Source organism: Meleagris gallopavo, chromosome 8 (assembly GCF_905368555.1).
Source record: "Meleagris gallopavo chromosome 8, MGAL_WU_HG_1.1, whole genome shotgun sequence".
Classification (NCBI taxonomy): Eukaryota; Metazoa; Chordata; class Aves; order Galliformes; family Phasianidae; genus Meleagris; species Meleagris gallopavo.
Window position 1 is genome coordinate 33,463,847 of NC_139411.1, and position 13,654 is coordinate 33,477,500.

At 42.6% G+C, this 13,654-nt stretch overlaps 1 protein-coding gene across 3 annotated transcripts in view; it reads left to right on the forward strand.

Annotated features, from left to right (window-relative positions):
- MGMT (O-6-methylguanine-DNA methyltransferase) overlaps window positions 1-13,654 on the forward strand; it is a 146,179-nt gene that overhangs the window by 110,799 nt on the left and 21,726 nt on the right. For all 3 annotated transcript variants that reach the window (XR_014884917.1, XM_085230273.1, XM_085230271.1), the window contains exon 4: window positions 1,842-1,999. Coding sequence is in view for 2 of the 3 variants with exons in the window: in XM_085230273.1 (XP_085086399.1) it covers window positions 1,842-1,999 (158 nt within the window). In the remaining variant the exon portion in view is untranslated. The remainder of the gene's footprint in view (window positions 1-1,841; window positions 2,000-13,654) is intronic.

The following is a 13,654-nucleotide window of genomic DNA, read 5'->3' on the forward strand; positions in this document are numbered from 1 at the left end:
TTCATAAAGCAAATTGATAATAGTTTCTCCCTTTCCCCTCTTCCTCCTCCTCCAAAAAAAATCTCAAGCTCTGAGTAGTTTGGTAAATAAAAGGAAAGAGATAGAGGACTGCACTTAATTTCTAGCAAGCTGGATCCAAGGCTGGTTCTTCTTTTCCCTTTTTCTTCCACTCCAAGCCATCAACTCATCATATTCTGCTGCTGGAGAATTTTAATTGTCCGCTTCTCTGTCCCCCTTCTTCTCTGCCACTTTCTAATCAGTAATTATGTGGCCTTCAGTGGTTAACAATTAATCAGAAAATGAATTGGGGCTGGGGGAAATTGCAGGGCTGTTTGATCACGCACCAGACGAGTGAGAGTTCTGCTTCTGAGAGTAACCCCGGGACAGCTCCTGCCTGCACATCATTTGTCCTATCCGGAGGCAGGGCTGGGTGGCTGCCTGATTACACAGCTGTCCTGGTGTGTTCGGCTCCGTCAGCATTTGTGGATCAAGCATTTGAAGGTGTTGGGTCTTTTTGTAGAGGTGCCTTGTGGCAAAAGCCAGCCTGATGTCTTTTATACCATTACTGGTACACGATGCCGTTCATTTTCTCAGGCTTTCTGCTAGGAGGTAACTGACAAAATATTTCCTCTCCATTGCAGCGCATCTCAAGCATAGAAATGAACCAATTTTACTTTTTCCCCACAACTCTATGTCAGAATTGCTGTGGTTTTCTTCTGCTGTCCCTCATGTATTTTGGTATTTCTACAGTTTCCTCTTCTTTCTACCCCTTTGTAACGCATCCAACCAACTGCAACAGACTCTTCTGTTGTGTTTCACCAGCGCACAGCTGAGAACTTGTTCTGGGCTCCGGATGCATTTCCAGCTGGGGGGAAAAGAAAAGTTGCAGTATCAGGATGCGTCAGGATGGTGTAGCTGAGGTTTGTCAGATTCAGGTACGAGGTTGCTGGCAGGGCTTGCTGGTCTGGCAGCTGCTCTTGATGTTGTCTCCATATTCCTCTCCAGGTGGTTTCATGCTACTGGGCTGTTTGGTTACAGATGTGCTGAAAGCAGTCTCTGTGGTTCCGAGTGGTCTTGTGGAGCAACAGGAGAGCACCGTGATCTCCTCCCTGCCACTGCTGTGCCTAACCCAGAGCTTACAGCTCAAGGAGCAGGGCTGAATATTTGCAGATGTGGTGTTCATGTTCTCAGTGCTCTCATACAGGCATCGCACTTCTGTAGGAAAAAGAAGAAAAAAGCAGCTAGAGAAAAAGGACACTTTCATTTGCGGGAGCTTTCTGTTTGTTTGCTTTGCTCTTCAGCATCCTGAAAGCATGAGCTGCCATTGAAAATCAAATGAGTTCTCAATTGCTTCCTTCCAATTCAATAAGAGGAGGAAAGCAGAAACCTGCCAACGTCGCTGGAAGGAATGGCGGAAGAGGAAAGCGCTGGCTCTGCAGAAAGCTGCTTCCTCCTCTTCCTTCCCCAGGAGGGCTCTGGGGGCTGTGCTGTGCCTGTGGGTGCCTGGAGGATCCTCTCTCCATCCCCACAGAGACCCAGGATGTGTCCTCCATCAGGTCGGGGTGGTTTCCTTCCATTGCTCCCTGAGGTTTCCCACTTAAGAGTGGTCTTCTCACCCATCCTTTACTTTTTTCTGACAGGTCTGAACAACCTCATGTCACGATGGCATGTCAAGAGGTGACGTAGATGAAGTTGTGTTACTGCTCTTAGGACTCTCCTTGCTTTCATCAGAGGAAAAGAAAGCTTTGGAGTCTGTGCCTGGGAATTGAATGTTTTTGAGATCATAAAGAGTACGAATGTTTGCTTTCGTCATTGACAGCCTGACATCTCTGTGCCTGCAGGACGGAGGCTCCGATGCGTTGTGAGCTGTGTGGCACTGTGACCTCCATGCCAGAGCCGCTGCAGCAGTGCACAGCCTGGCTGAGCGCCTACTTCTGTGAGCCCAGCAGGACACAGCAGCTGCCCCTGCCACCCTTTCACCACCCCATGCTGCAGCGAGGTCAGTGCCCGGTTCGTGGTAGCCGTAGGATCACAGAGGGTTGGATTGGGAGCACGCACACAGCCCACAGATGCAGGCTGACTGCCTCCAGCAATGCATCCATGGGCATGGGCACCTCCAGGGATGGGACACCCACAGCTCTGTGCACCTGTGTTATCCATTTCAGAAGCGCTGTTACAGAGTAGTTAGGATGCTGTATTTAGAGGGAAACATGATCTGAGAAAAAGTCCTCCTTACCATTTCCCATTCACTGGTGTGTTTTCCTGAAAGCCTCATAACAAGTCAATCACATGAAATGAGATAGGCTACAGGACTAAATGCATCAAAACAAAAGTAGAAAAAAAGCAAAAAACGAGGAAAACGAAAGTCTGCTTTTTGCAATGGCTTGTTGATCCATGAATGGAATCATTTCCCAGTGATTTCAATGCTCATTTTCTAACATCTATTCTTTAATTGAACTGATTTCATAATAACACAGCACCAAAAAGGGGCTCATATCTCCTGTGCTACCAAAGGTAAGATAGCTGTTTTTTACATGAACCCCAAGTTATACCTACTCTTCTTTTGTGTGGTTCTGTGTGAAATCACTTTGTACATATGGGTGCATAGGTTTGTACTTGAAATTGTAGTAGAAATATGTCAGTAAAAAGATTGCCAATTTTACGTGTGGAAAGGAGCAGCTGTTCTTACAGGCACAGATTTGCAAAACTCAGCTGTGTCTGCTGCTAATTGCTGGTTTTATTCAAATTCTTATAAATAATAGGTTGCTTCTTGCTGCTGTACTTTCTCATTCTTAAATATCTGATGGCAGCTGCAAGGAGCAGAACAAAACTGAAATGCAATTGTTCTGTTGTTGTGCAGACCATCAGACTTGTTTTCTAAGGGTGGGAGTCATAAATTGTATGAAATCTGCAGAGTACCTTTATTTTAATGGTGAACTTCTGTACGAATTATTTCACATTAAGAAAATCACTCAATGCAACATCTTTTGGACTCGAATTACGAGGTATGGGCTGAGTGCCTTTAATGTCTTTAGTATTGTACTGTCTCCTGTGAGTATTTATAATGTTTGGATCTTCTTGCTTTTTCTTACTTTCATGTAATAGATGAAAATGATATAGGAAGGAATATGGCAATACATGTCAAAAATTGTAGAAGCTGTTTTTAAAGGTAGTTAGGAGAAACATGGGGTAAAAGCTGCATCATCCTGGTTTAAATTGCACATTTCAATTTGTCTGCAAGTGAGAGTTGCAGTACTGCTAAGTTAAGGATGTGGTATTTATTTACTTTTTCACATTTACATTTGAAAGTGCCTATTCATTTCTCCAGGCACTTAAAAATGCAGAATAAACATAAGCGTGAGTGTGAGGACCCGCCACCAGGAAGGAAGGCTTCTCTCCTCATGCATCTCTGCCCATCCACAGCTCTCATACCAGCCATCACAACCTGTGGCTGCAGCCTCCTGCAGTGCTGTGCCGTGACCCTGGGTGACACGAGTTCCATCAGCAGTGCCTCTGTGATAAGGACTGATGCTTGGCTATTTTCTTTCTTCATAGTCGGCGCTCTAGTCAAACGTTACTGTTTTTTTTGTGGCAGTGTCATCTGAGGACAGTAGGAGTTTTGCTCTTCTTACAACTGAGCATGTTTACAAGAGGACTCTTAAAAATATGAAGTGCTTTCAGGATGAAGCACTTTGCAATAAGTGGTCGCTTTCCTGCAGTTACTTTTGTGCTGAGTGTTAAGGCACAGTTCCTTGCGTAGATAAATACGTTAACAATTAACTTAGTGGTAGCAGAAGAGAGATTGGTGAATTCAGAAAGTCCAGGGGCGCTCCTGCAGGTGGTTGTTGGCCAAAGCAATGATCCCACTGTGTGCTTTTCTTCCTGTGAGCCCCTTCCCATGGTCATTGTGCTGCAGACTTAGGGCAGTGTGGTCGTCATGCTGCCGTAACTCAGCTAGCATGCACATATGCGTTACTGCTGCCCCAGCAGCCCGAATTCTGACATGGCTCCAGATGCTCATCTCGTGTCCTCACTTTTCCAAATCGCCTTCAACTCTTTAAAAAGGGGAAAGGTGCGTAAGAGCACTCCAAACACAGGATGAAACATTTCTCCTTGTAACCCATCAGTGCTAAGTTTGACTCTGAAGCACCAGTACTGCAGCACAGCCTGGGAGCGGAGGGCTGCCTCCTCCACACGTGCAGAAGCTGTTGGTGTACCAGCTGGCTGCTCCCAGCAAATGCAGCTGGTTCTTTTACCATTGGCAATGTGGGTTTTTTGTGTGTTTTTGTTGTTGTTGTTGTTGTTTTGTTTTTTTTGTTTTTTTAATCTAATTGAAAACTGGAATTTCCAATGCTTGGTCTGGTAATCAATGTCGAATTTCAGCAACCTAGGAAAAAGGAAGTATTTCCCACTTCTCTGCATAGTGACTTCAAGGTGTTACACCTCGGGCAAATCTCTGCACGTTTATCATGGAGAGTGATTAATTGTTCTTAATGTACCATGGTCATTAGTTCCCGCTGTGTATGATGAAGAACAATAGACCTTGTTACTGTTTTGAAGCCTACGCATGAGTTGTTTGATTTGTGAGTTCGTGAAATGGTAAAGGAAATGCTAAATTGGCCAATCATGAATTTCCTGGCTTTTCCTTATTTGTGCCTTGCAAACCTGCTGCTCGAGACCACGGCGAGCATCGCAGCACTGGGTACTGCAGCAGGGAGCAGCACCGTGTTTGCAGACCAGATGGCTTATTAGAGCAACAAGAGCAGAGGAAATTGGACACACACAAGAGTTTTCCTTTGCCCTGTGACAAGCAGCAGCCCTGGGGCTCTGCTCTTTGCATGCCACGCCGTGCCCAGCTGCCCTCACTGCTGGACGAGCTCCTCTCGCTTTGCAGAGCTGTGGTTCTGTCCCTCTGTTGCAGGTATGAGGTAGAGGCATTTTCTGGCTGTCCAGCTTGTGCACCTGCTTTCACATAAGCTGCGTGTTTCCATGTCCATGCAAGGGAGGAGGACTTTGGCCCTCTTCCTACAACTGAGGGCAGAGAAAGCAGTGCAGAAAGCCAGAGCAGGAGCAATTTGAGGGTGGAGGCCAGGGAGGTGAGTTTTGCAAGCCAGCTTAGCAGCTGAAATTTCCCGTGTATAATGCATGTTATTCATCCAAGAAGGGATACTGATGAAACACCTCATACATAATGGGAGCAGAGTCTTCAAAGACAGCGGCGGTGCCTCCATTCCCCCTTCAAGATGACTTCGCGCCGTGCCCAGGCCTGTAATCAATAATTACCCTGTGATTTCCTGGGAGCCTCCTCGCTCAGAGAGGAGAACCACAGCACGGCAGACAGCGAGGCTGGCGCAGGCACCGCTACGGGCGGCAAAGCACACTGCGAAATGCTGCCTCCCAGCTGAAGGAACGGCGTGCTGTCCGAGCTTTGGGGCACCCCTGTAGGATGGGACTTTGTCCTCCAGCTGATAGGAGAGAATCACGCTGCCATGGCTGGTCTTCTGTGCTTTGGGGGGGATCTCTCCCTTCAGAAAGAACCCAGGCAGAAAACCCTGCCATTGACAGCATCTCGCTGCTCCTTCACCTTGCTGCCACTTCTTTGTTTCTCTGCTTTTGCACATCATAAACTATTAGGGAAAAAAAATGCACCGAATTAAGATAAAAAAATAAGGTAAAAAAGCAAATATTCTGATTTTTGTCTGTAACTTAGCCAAGATCTAAGTGTTTTCTTCCTTTCTGTGGTTGAAATGCTCAAATGAGAAGCAAGTTTTCTGATGACAGTGGGGCTGTTGCTTTGATTGACTCCTGAGACATCAGATCCAACATGTCCTGGGTGCTTACGTTAAAAAGTATTTTTTAAAAGCTGCATTTTTACCCTAAATACTGCGTGCAGTATATCCTATTACTGTGTGCAGTGTATCCTAAGAGTAAATTTCTCTCCCTCACGCAATTTTGCCAAGTAGTTTTTCAGTACGTAAAAATTACTAAAATAAGAAAGAACATCTACAGTATTGAGACCAATACAGGTCTCTCTTCCCTTGTTTTATGTTGAAACCAATAAATAACTGTAACAATCATTGACCTCATTGGACTCAATAATCTTCAAGGTCATTTCCAACCTGAGCAATTCTATGATTCTAAAAGATTTCAAACATTGGGTGCCAATTTGTGGGCAATGGAGTAGCAGTTCAGACAAGAAAAGAAACAGCTGGTTAAAAAGTAGTTCTTTAAGTCATGAAAGTGAGAAAACTCCTTTTTAAGAACCTCAGAAGTAGAGGATTTAGGGCTGAGGCTTCCAAGGCTCAAAGAGGAAAAGCCATGGCAAAAAAAAAAAAGAAAAAAACCTGATCAGGAGAGCAGGAGGAAGATGTTCAGGGATGTCAGGCACCAGGGCAGTCTGACAGATATCCACTGTCCATCCTGAGGTCACTGCTGGTGGCTGTGAGCATTTTGTGTAATGGAAAAAAATATGTAATGTCATGTTTTGGTGATTTGCAGCCTTGAGGAGAACATGAGACAATGGGAATTAAGGGTGAGAATAGGTGAGAAATGGAAAGGATGCATTTAACCTATGATTGATTTTTATTAAGCTGAAAGTAACTTAGATCCATAGTAGAAGGAAGCATAGGCATTTTAAGTGCATCATCAACTTCGGAGTTTTCTTCTGACTCTTAGAATTACATTTGCCCAGTGATAGCAATACAGTAAATACTAAAGTGAATGAAATTTTCACAATTTTGCTGTCTTTAATAATTTGTGATTTTTAACATGATGGCCTGTGGATATGAGATGCATCTATGGAGACATAAGGCTCTGCAGAGCTTTAAGTAATTTTAATTTTCCTCAATCCTGTGTACGTCTTGTAACTTCATTTGCCCTTTTAAACTAAATTGCACTTAGTTTTAAATGACTTTTCTAACATCATCCGATTTACATAAATCCATACGCAGCATCTGAAAATGCTCAGGCTGGGCTGGAGCTTGCGGGGCTGATGGGCAGCTGAAGAATATGGAGCAAATAATTACCTCTACCTCTTATCAAACAGTTGAGTTATCAAATTCACTCTTCTTCCCAGTTACTAGATGTATGTTGATTTGCTGTGTGGTAATAGAGGAGAGAATAGGAGAGACAGTATGTCTTCATGATGTTTTGGTTTTTTTTTTCCACTTTTGTTTTCAATTCCTGGATAAGGTTATGTAGGAGGGAATTTTATAAACCATTTTTGCTATGGGCAAGCCAATGTAATGGTATAACTCAGCCAAAATGCTGCTTTTCTTTTAAAATTGAATGGGAGCCTCTTTGCGGTCAAAACTGCAAACTTATGGCATTTCCCAAATGCACAAGAGAGAAAAAATTATTCATAGGATACAGTGCACACAGTTGTGCTGAGACCCATAGGTCTTCCCTGCAGCCTGCCCTGGTGAAAGCCACATCCATGGGATGCTTCTTTGTAAAGTCAGTGTGTTCAAAGTCACATATTTCCTCCCTCCATCAAATACAAGGTGCACATATTGAATATTTTGGCTATACCGATCAACTTTTGCCATGACTGCTTGTATATGAGGTGTAGATAAAAAGGTGGGAGCTGAAGGAGGAGAAAAACAGTAATGTGAAAAAGGACTTCCTCTACCTGGAGTCGTGTCATCATCACCTTTACCTGCACCTGTAGGCCTCAGCATCCTGCTCACACTGCAGCCCAACGAAGAGTAAGTTTTGTTGAATTCCTTCTTCCTTGGAGTTGTTTGCATACTTGACGTGCTTGCAGGCCCATGTAACCTCTGTACCCTATTTAAGATACATACACAAGAGAAAAGAAAATAGTTTTGTTAAAATATCCCCCCCTATCTTGCCTGATGAGCTTTCAGCCAAGTTTTACATATCAATGGGAAATAACATCAATATGTGCTCAGCCAGTTTGCTATGTCAGTGGTAACGTGTTTAATGTGACAGCTGCTGTCACAATCACCTTGTTTTCTAAAGGCTATTCTTAACATTTTTTAGAAAGCAAAAATACAGTGATGTTTATAGCACCCTCTATGCTAGGGCACATAGGGCACATAGAAGGGTTTATTTGAGAGGAAGCCATTTTCTACTATAGCTATTTCCTGCTTGACCTGAGAGTGCCACTTTCTGACCAGTTCCATGATCTTTTGCTGCATCTTCTTTTGGAGCCTGTGAATCTGAGATCTGACCAATATATCCTAGGGAAAAGAGACTTGTTCAACTGCAAAAATGCACTTTTCACTAGAAATTTGCATCCCACACTCTTCTCAGAATAAAATATGCAAGAACCAACATAAATGGCATACTCTTTTTTTTTTTCTTTTTTTTCCCCATGAATTGAGTCTTTGATGTTCGAGAGGAGCCAGTATTAAAGGACATCCCTAGAAGGCTGTAGAAATTGTTCCTATTTTTGACAAATGTAAAATAGTACAAATCTAGCTGAATGTGATGGTGTCATTAGTTTGTGAATCGCATCCTTGAAAATAACTGTGGAGGAGCCAAATCGGTTTAAAAGAAGATAACAAAATGGTTTAAGCTACTTAGGTTGAATGCCAATTATATTTTAATATTCAACTGAGCATATTTTACTAAGAAAAAAGGCAGCGTCGACGCATGCATAACTCATTGGCAGCGTCGACCAGCTGTGCCACTCTTCTCTTCGAATCACTTTGTGCATTTTAGTAGCATGGTAATTTAGTAGAGAACTACCTGAGTGATGGCATTTTCAATGAGCAGGTAATCTACAGAGAATTTTTATATGGTTATGAGTTCTGCGCTTCAGCCTGGCAACACAAAAATACATCAAGACCAATTACGGTATCAACTTTCAGCGTGATACCCTTGCCACGCAAGTGCATGTATTTCTGCCCCAGGCATTTCAAATTGCATCTAATTTGAAATCTTTGGGGTTTTAATTAAATTTCAGAATATATGGAATTCTTCATTAGTACCTGCTCTGAATAGCAGATTATACTTCTCTCAGTCTCTCGTTAAAGAAGTAGGCTGTGGTAAATAGCGTGTTCAAGAACTGATCATTTGTGGTGCCTGGATATTGGGAACAGAAATAGTGAAATGCAAAATAATATCAAAAAGATTATTAGTCCAGTGAGGGACTCTTGATTTGTATTTTAATGGAATTTTACATTTCTCTTAATGATTTGCAAATTGTCCTCTGATTATAAGATGCATTAAGCTTTTCATTTTAATGGAGAGACACAGCCATTAGCAGAATTTTTTTTTTCTGTCTTCTTTTTAGAGTGCTTCCCTGCAGCAGATAAATATTGAAACCATTAACACCTTTTGATGTACTTTATAGTGCTGCAGCTTGGACCAATACGTGAATGAATGTGGCCTTTTATATTTTAGCACTTTGCTTGGAGCTCATGATTGTCTTTGCGTGGGTGAACAATGACTGAAGCTATACTTTCTGAGGCAAGCGATAAAATAATGTGTGTTTCCCTGTAATTAATGTTCCAAATGTTTTGGTGAATATCATTCATATTTAATGCAGAAGGCAAAAGTAAAGCCAACAAAAGTCGAGATCTGAAATTCAGATTGAGAGTGCTCTGACCTTAACTCTGACCATTCTTTAAGGGAGGAGGATCGCAGTGTCTCTCCTAGCAGGATTTCGTATGGATTTACAATTTCTCAATGGTGAAGTAACAAACATATTCTTTGTTGCTGACACAGGAACGTACCCTCTTCATTTGTCAATCTGAAAGTCAAATTTCCTGCTTGCTTTCAGCTTAACGTGAGCCCTTAATGTTGTATAAACACGTTTGTGTCTGTGCTGATTTCATTGGGTTTGTCAGAAAGGCATGGAATTAGGGAAGAGCCTCCTTTGTGGCAGGCTGTGAGACGTATGTAGTATTTTTATGATACTGCAGATTTACGTAAAATAATTGCTGTGCTCATCAGGAAAATATGGACTTGTTAAACTTACCAAATTATTAAAATCCCTGCAATATTCATCAGGTACTCCAGAAAAGCAAATCTTTCTTTAAGAGGCAGTGGGCAGCTACACTCATTTCCCCACCCCGCATGTCTCGTGCTCCCCATGTAAGCCAGGAGGTCTCTGAGCCCTGGAGAGGTGTTTCCTTTTGGCCCGTTAGCTCTTTCTGCGAGGGCTTCCGCCAAAAAAGGTGGTTACTTTAGGGCTGCTTATTAATTTAGCAGAGTCTAGTCTCTGAAAAACCATCAGGGGTCACTGATAGGACTTCTCCCGTGCTTGCTTCCAGGATGTCTGTTTAAATAATTTGAATCTCGGGAATTCAAATTGCAGTTCATTTAGCAGTGCACTGTGTGCGATGGCAGTGTTATCAGTCAAGAGGCTAAGTAACTTCATGAAATTGCACTTTATGTCTTCACAGTTGTTTTGCTGACTGCTTAAATGCGTACTCCTTAGCAAAAAGAAAAAAAAGTGCTGTAACTTTGAGTTTGAAGCCAGAAAATTCTAAGAATTAATTGCTGCTGCTTTCGTATGTGCCTTGAAAAGATGCTGCATCATTTGTGAATTAGTGTTTGCAAAGTGCTACGTAAGTGTTTAGCCTCATGCATTAGATATTTATAATTCAATAATAATTTAATACAAAGTGAAAAAGAAAAGCAGTACTTTGATTCTGACTTAATTTGTATGTAGTAAGCAAATAGTTTCATTTTATTACAGTTAAGCGATTTAATGAATATTATTTTTAACTTGCCCATTTACAAAGGAAACTTAAGGAAATCTAAAGAAATTGCTGTTCATGGTTTACGCAGACAACTGAAGATCTTATGATTTACTTTGTTCACATAATGGAGCACATTTGCATTACATCTTTCAAAATTAAAATACATTAATTTTCTAGGGCAGGTTATCTTTGGTAACAGGATCTTCACAAAGCAACTGAGGGTGCAGATTTCTTGATCCAGAGTCATGTGGGAGTTGGTATTTAGGGCCACGCTGAAAAACGAAACTGTGAAAACACCTCATCAATGGAATTCTAAGTGGAATTACAGAGAAAAAAGCAATTACGCTTGGAACAGCAAAAACTGCAGGAGAGATGATGATGCCTCGTGGCCCGCCTGCATGGGACACACACTGGCCTGAAGGGGACCACCACTGCATGTGGTTTGATGTGTTGCCCTGCTGGAAGTGCTGTTAGTTGGTGGTTACAAAGAGTTTTGTGATGGCTTCCTTCCAAAGTCTCGTGGCCAGGGGTTTTCCTGTTCCTGGTGTGGATGTGGAGCTCTCGTGTCCATATGCTTCATGGGGTGGCCGTGTGAGGCCTCCTGGGGCACTGCAGCAGCGCTGAGGGGAAAATATCACTGTTTTTAAGGCAACGTAAGAAATTCCCATTTGTAGAATCAGTTTTGCACCAGATTTTATCAACCTTCACTGATTTATTCCCACTTACATCACAGGATCGCATTGAGGCCCTGAGATGATAAAAAGGAAAATCGCACGGGGCACATGTGTGAAGCTGAGAGCCCCCAGTTTCACTGCTTTGTGGTGGTCCTGAGCCTTTGTGTGTGTCTCTGTGTGTGTGTGTGTGTGTGTGTGTGTGTATGTGTTTGTCTGTGTGTCTGTGTGCAGGGAGGGCTGGCACGGTGGGAGCCCTTGCTGAGGTTTGCCATTGGATGCCCCTGCTTCTTGCTGGGTGCCCTCAGAGCTGCCCTGCTCTACCCCAGCTCCACCACAGCAGCAAATCACCCACGAGCAGGAAAGCCGTGAATTTACATTGCCACAGCTTCAAAATTTGCCACTATCCTTTGCTTTTTTTGCATTTCAGGACCTTGAACCAAAGTTCAGGATGACTTGAAATATCGACGTTAGTCAGCTGAATTTATGGCATCAATTGGAAGCCATGCTTTATCAACATGTGTGAGTGTGGTTGAATTCACATTTTATTTTGAGTTTGCTAATATCAAAGTGACAGTTCCAGCATACCGTAAATCTTCAGAAGTTTTTGCAGAACCTCCCTGCCTGTTGGAGTTTAACTGCATCCAGATGGTCCTACCTGCCCTTCCTCAGTCCCTCTGTAATTAGGAAACAGCATCTTTTGTGATTTATTTAGGGGCTACAGATAGGTTTGTATGTTGTGTTAACAGGACAAGTCAGAAGGGCTGAATTACAGCAGCATGAAGCTGCATTTCTGTTGTGTTCCAATGATGCAGATTGAAGTAAATTGAATTTACTTTATGATTTTTGCTTGGGAGAAGGAGGCAAGCAGCTTTTGCAGGCTGGGCATCAGCCAAGGCACTTGTGATAAGTAATAATAAGAATGCCAAGAACTGAGAGAAAAGAAGGTTGAGGTGGGACCAGAAGTTCCACTTCAGTGCCCCGGCAGTAATCTCTCAGTTCTGAGTCAGATTATGGCCAGTTGTGCTCTCTTGTCATGCATGGACCTTTCCATAGGGATTTGTATTGCTGTGCCAGAGCCAAGTTCAATTCCCAAGTTTGATCTGCAAATCGTGGCTGAGGAGTAGAGTTCAGAAGATACCCCAGTAAAGTTCTTAGTGAGCAACGGATCCCTTTGGCAAATGAAATAGAAGTCCCTTATTTACTTCTGTCCTGAATGGAAAACACAGTCACTTAAAAGTTGCAGTAAGGTCAGTGTGTGGAGGGACTATTCTGTGTCCTCTCCAAAATAAGAATGTCCCATGGCCTTTCATGCTGATGAAATATAGAAAGATAACCTGAAGGGAATGAGGTGGTGGTCTATGTTTCTGAATCGATCTGATCTGCAGAACTCTTGTATATATGCTTACAGTAGTTTCTATGTGCATTACAAACATCCATGAAGTCATTAAAACATTACTTTTACCTGCTTTGCACAGTTACTCCCTGCTCCCAAAATTGACATTTTTGAAACAGAGCAAAAACATTTGCTCCTAAAATGAGGTTTTGAATGACAGATGTGAGCTTGGAGCCAACCTGATCGCTGTACCACCAGTAGACTTAGTCTGCTGGTAGAAATGAAAATGCTGTCTTAATGCAAAAAGGTAGATTTATTGAAATAGGACAGCTGGTCTGCGTTACCAGGAGACACACTTCAAAAGATGATGCTTGTAGTTATTGCTCACTAATGAGTATTCTTTAAGATTTAACTAAAAATACGTAAAAATGGATTTTTCTTTGAGAACAAAAGTATTTAAAAGTTATTCATTTTCTGTGCGCCGTGACATTTTATACTTTGCAAAGCAGCGTACTACCACTTAAAACATACCCAATAGCTGCTTTTATTAGCCACAAATTTGTACTGGCAGTGATGGCAAACCTTAACACTTTAAGTTACAGTTTACCTCATTTAGTTTTAATGTACCCTGAAAGGGAATGCTCTGAAAATTTCTTTCAGTGCACAGGTGTGAGAGTTTTGGAGAAACCTGAAAGGAGCTCATGGTCGAAAGCAGGGGTGACATCCTGGGTCAGAGAGCTCTGCCTCTCCCAGAGTGCGTGGATGAGCGTTCTGATAACTTGATCCTCTTTGTACAGCAACAGGAAGATGCATGACTTGAGATTCTTGAAACCATTGTTTCTTGTTGGTGCTTTAATCCCGGTCTTCCACAGGGGAGGAGCTGCAAGTGGCACTAGCTGGTGTTGGATTTCCTAGCCGTTCTTTTATGGGGCTTTGTTCCTTATTCCTCTTCTGCCTGCTCTTAATGCACTGCT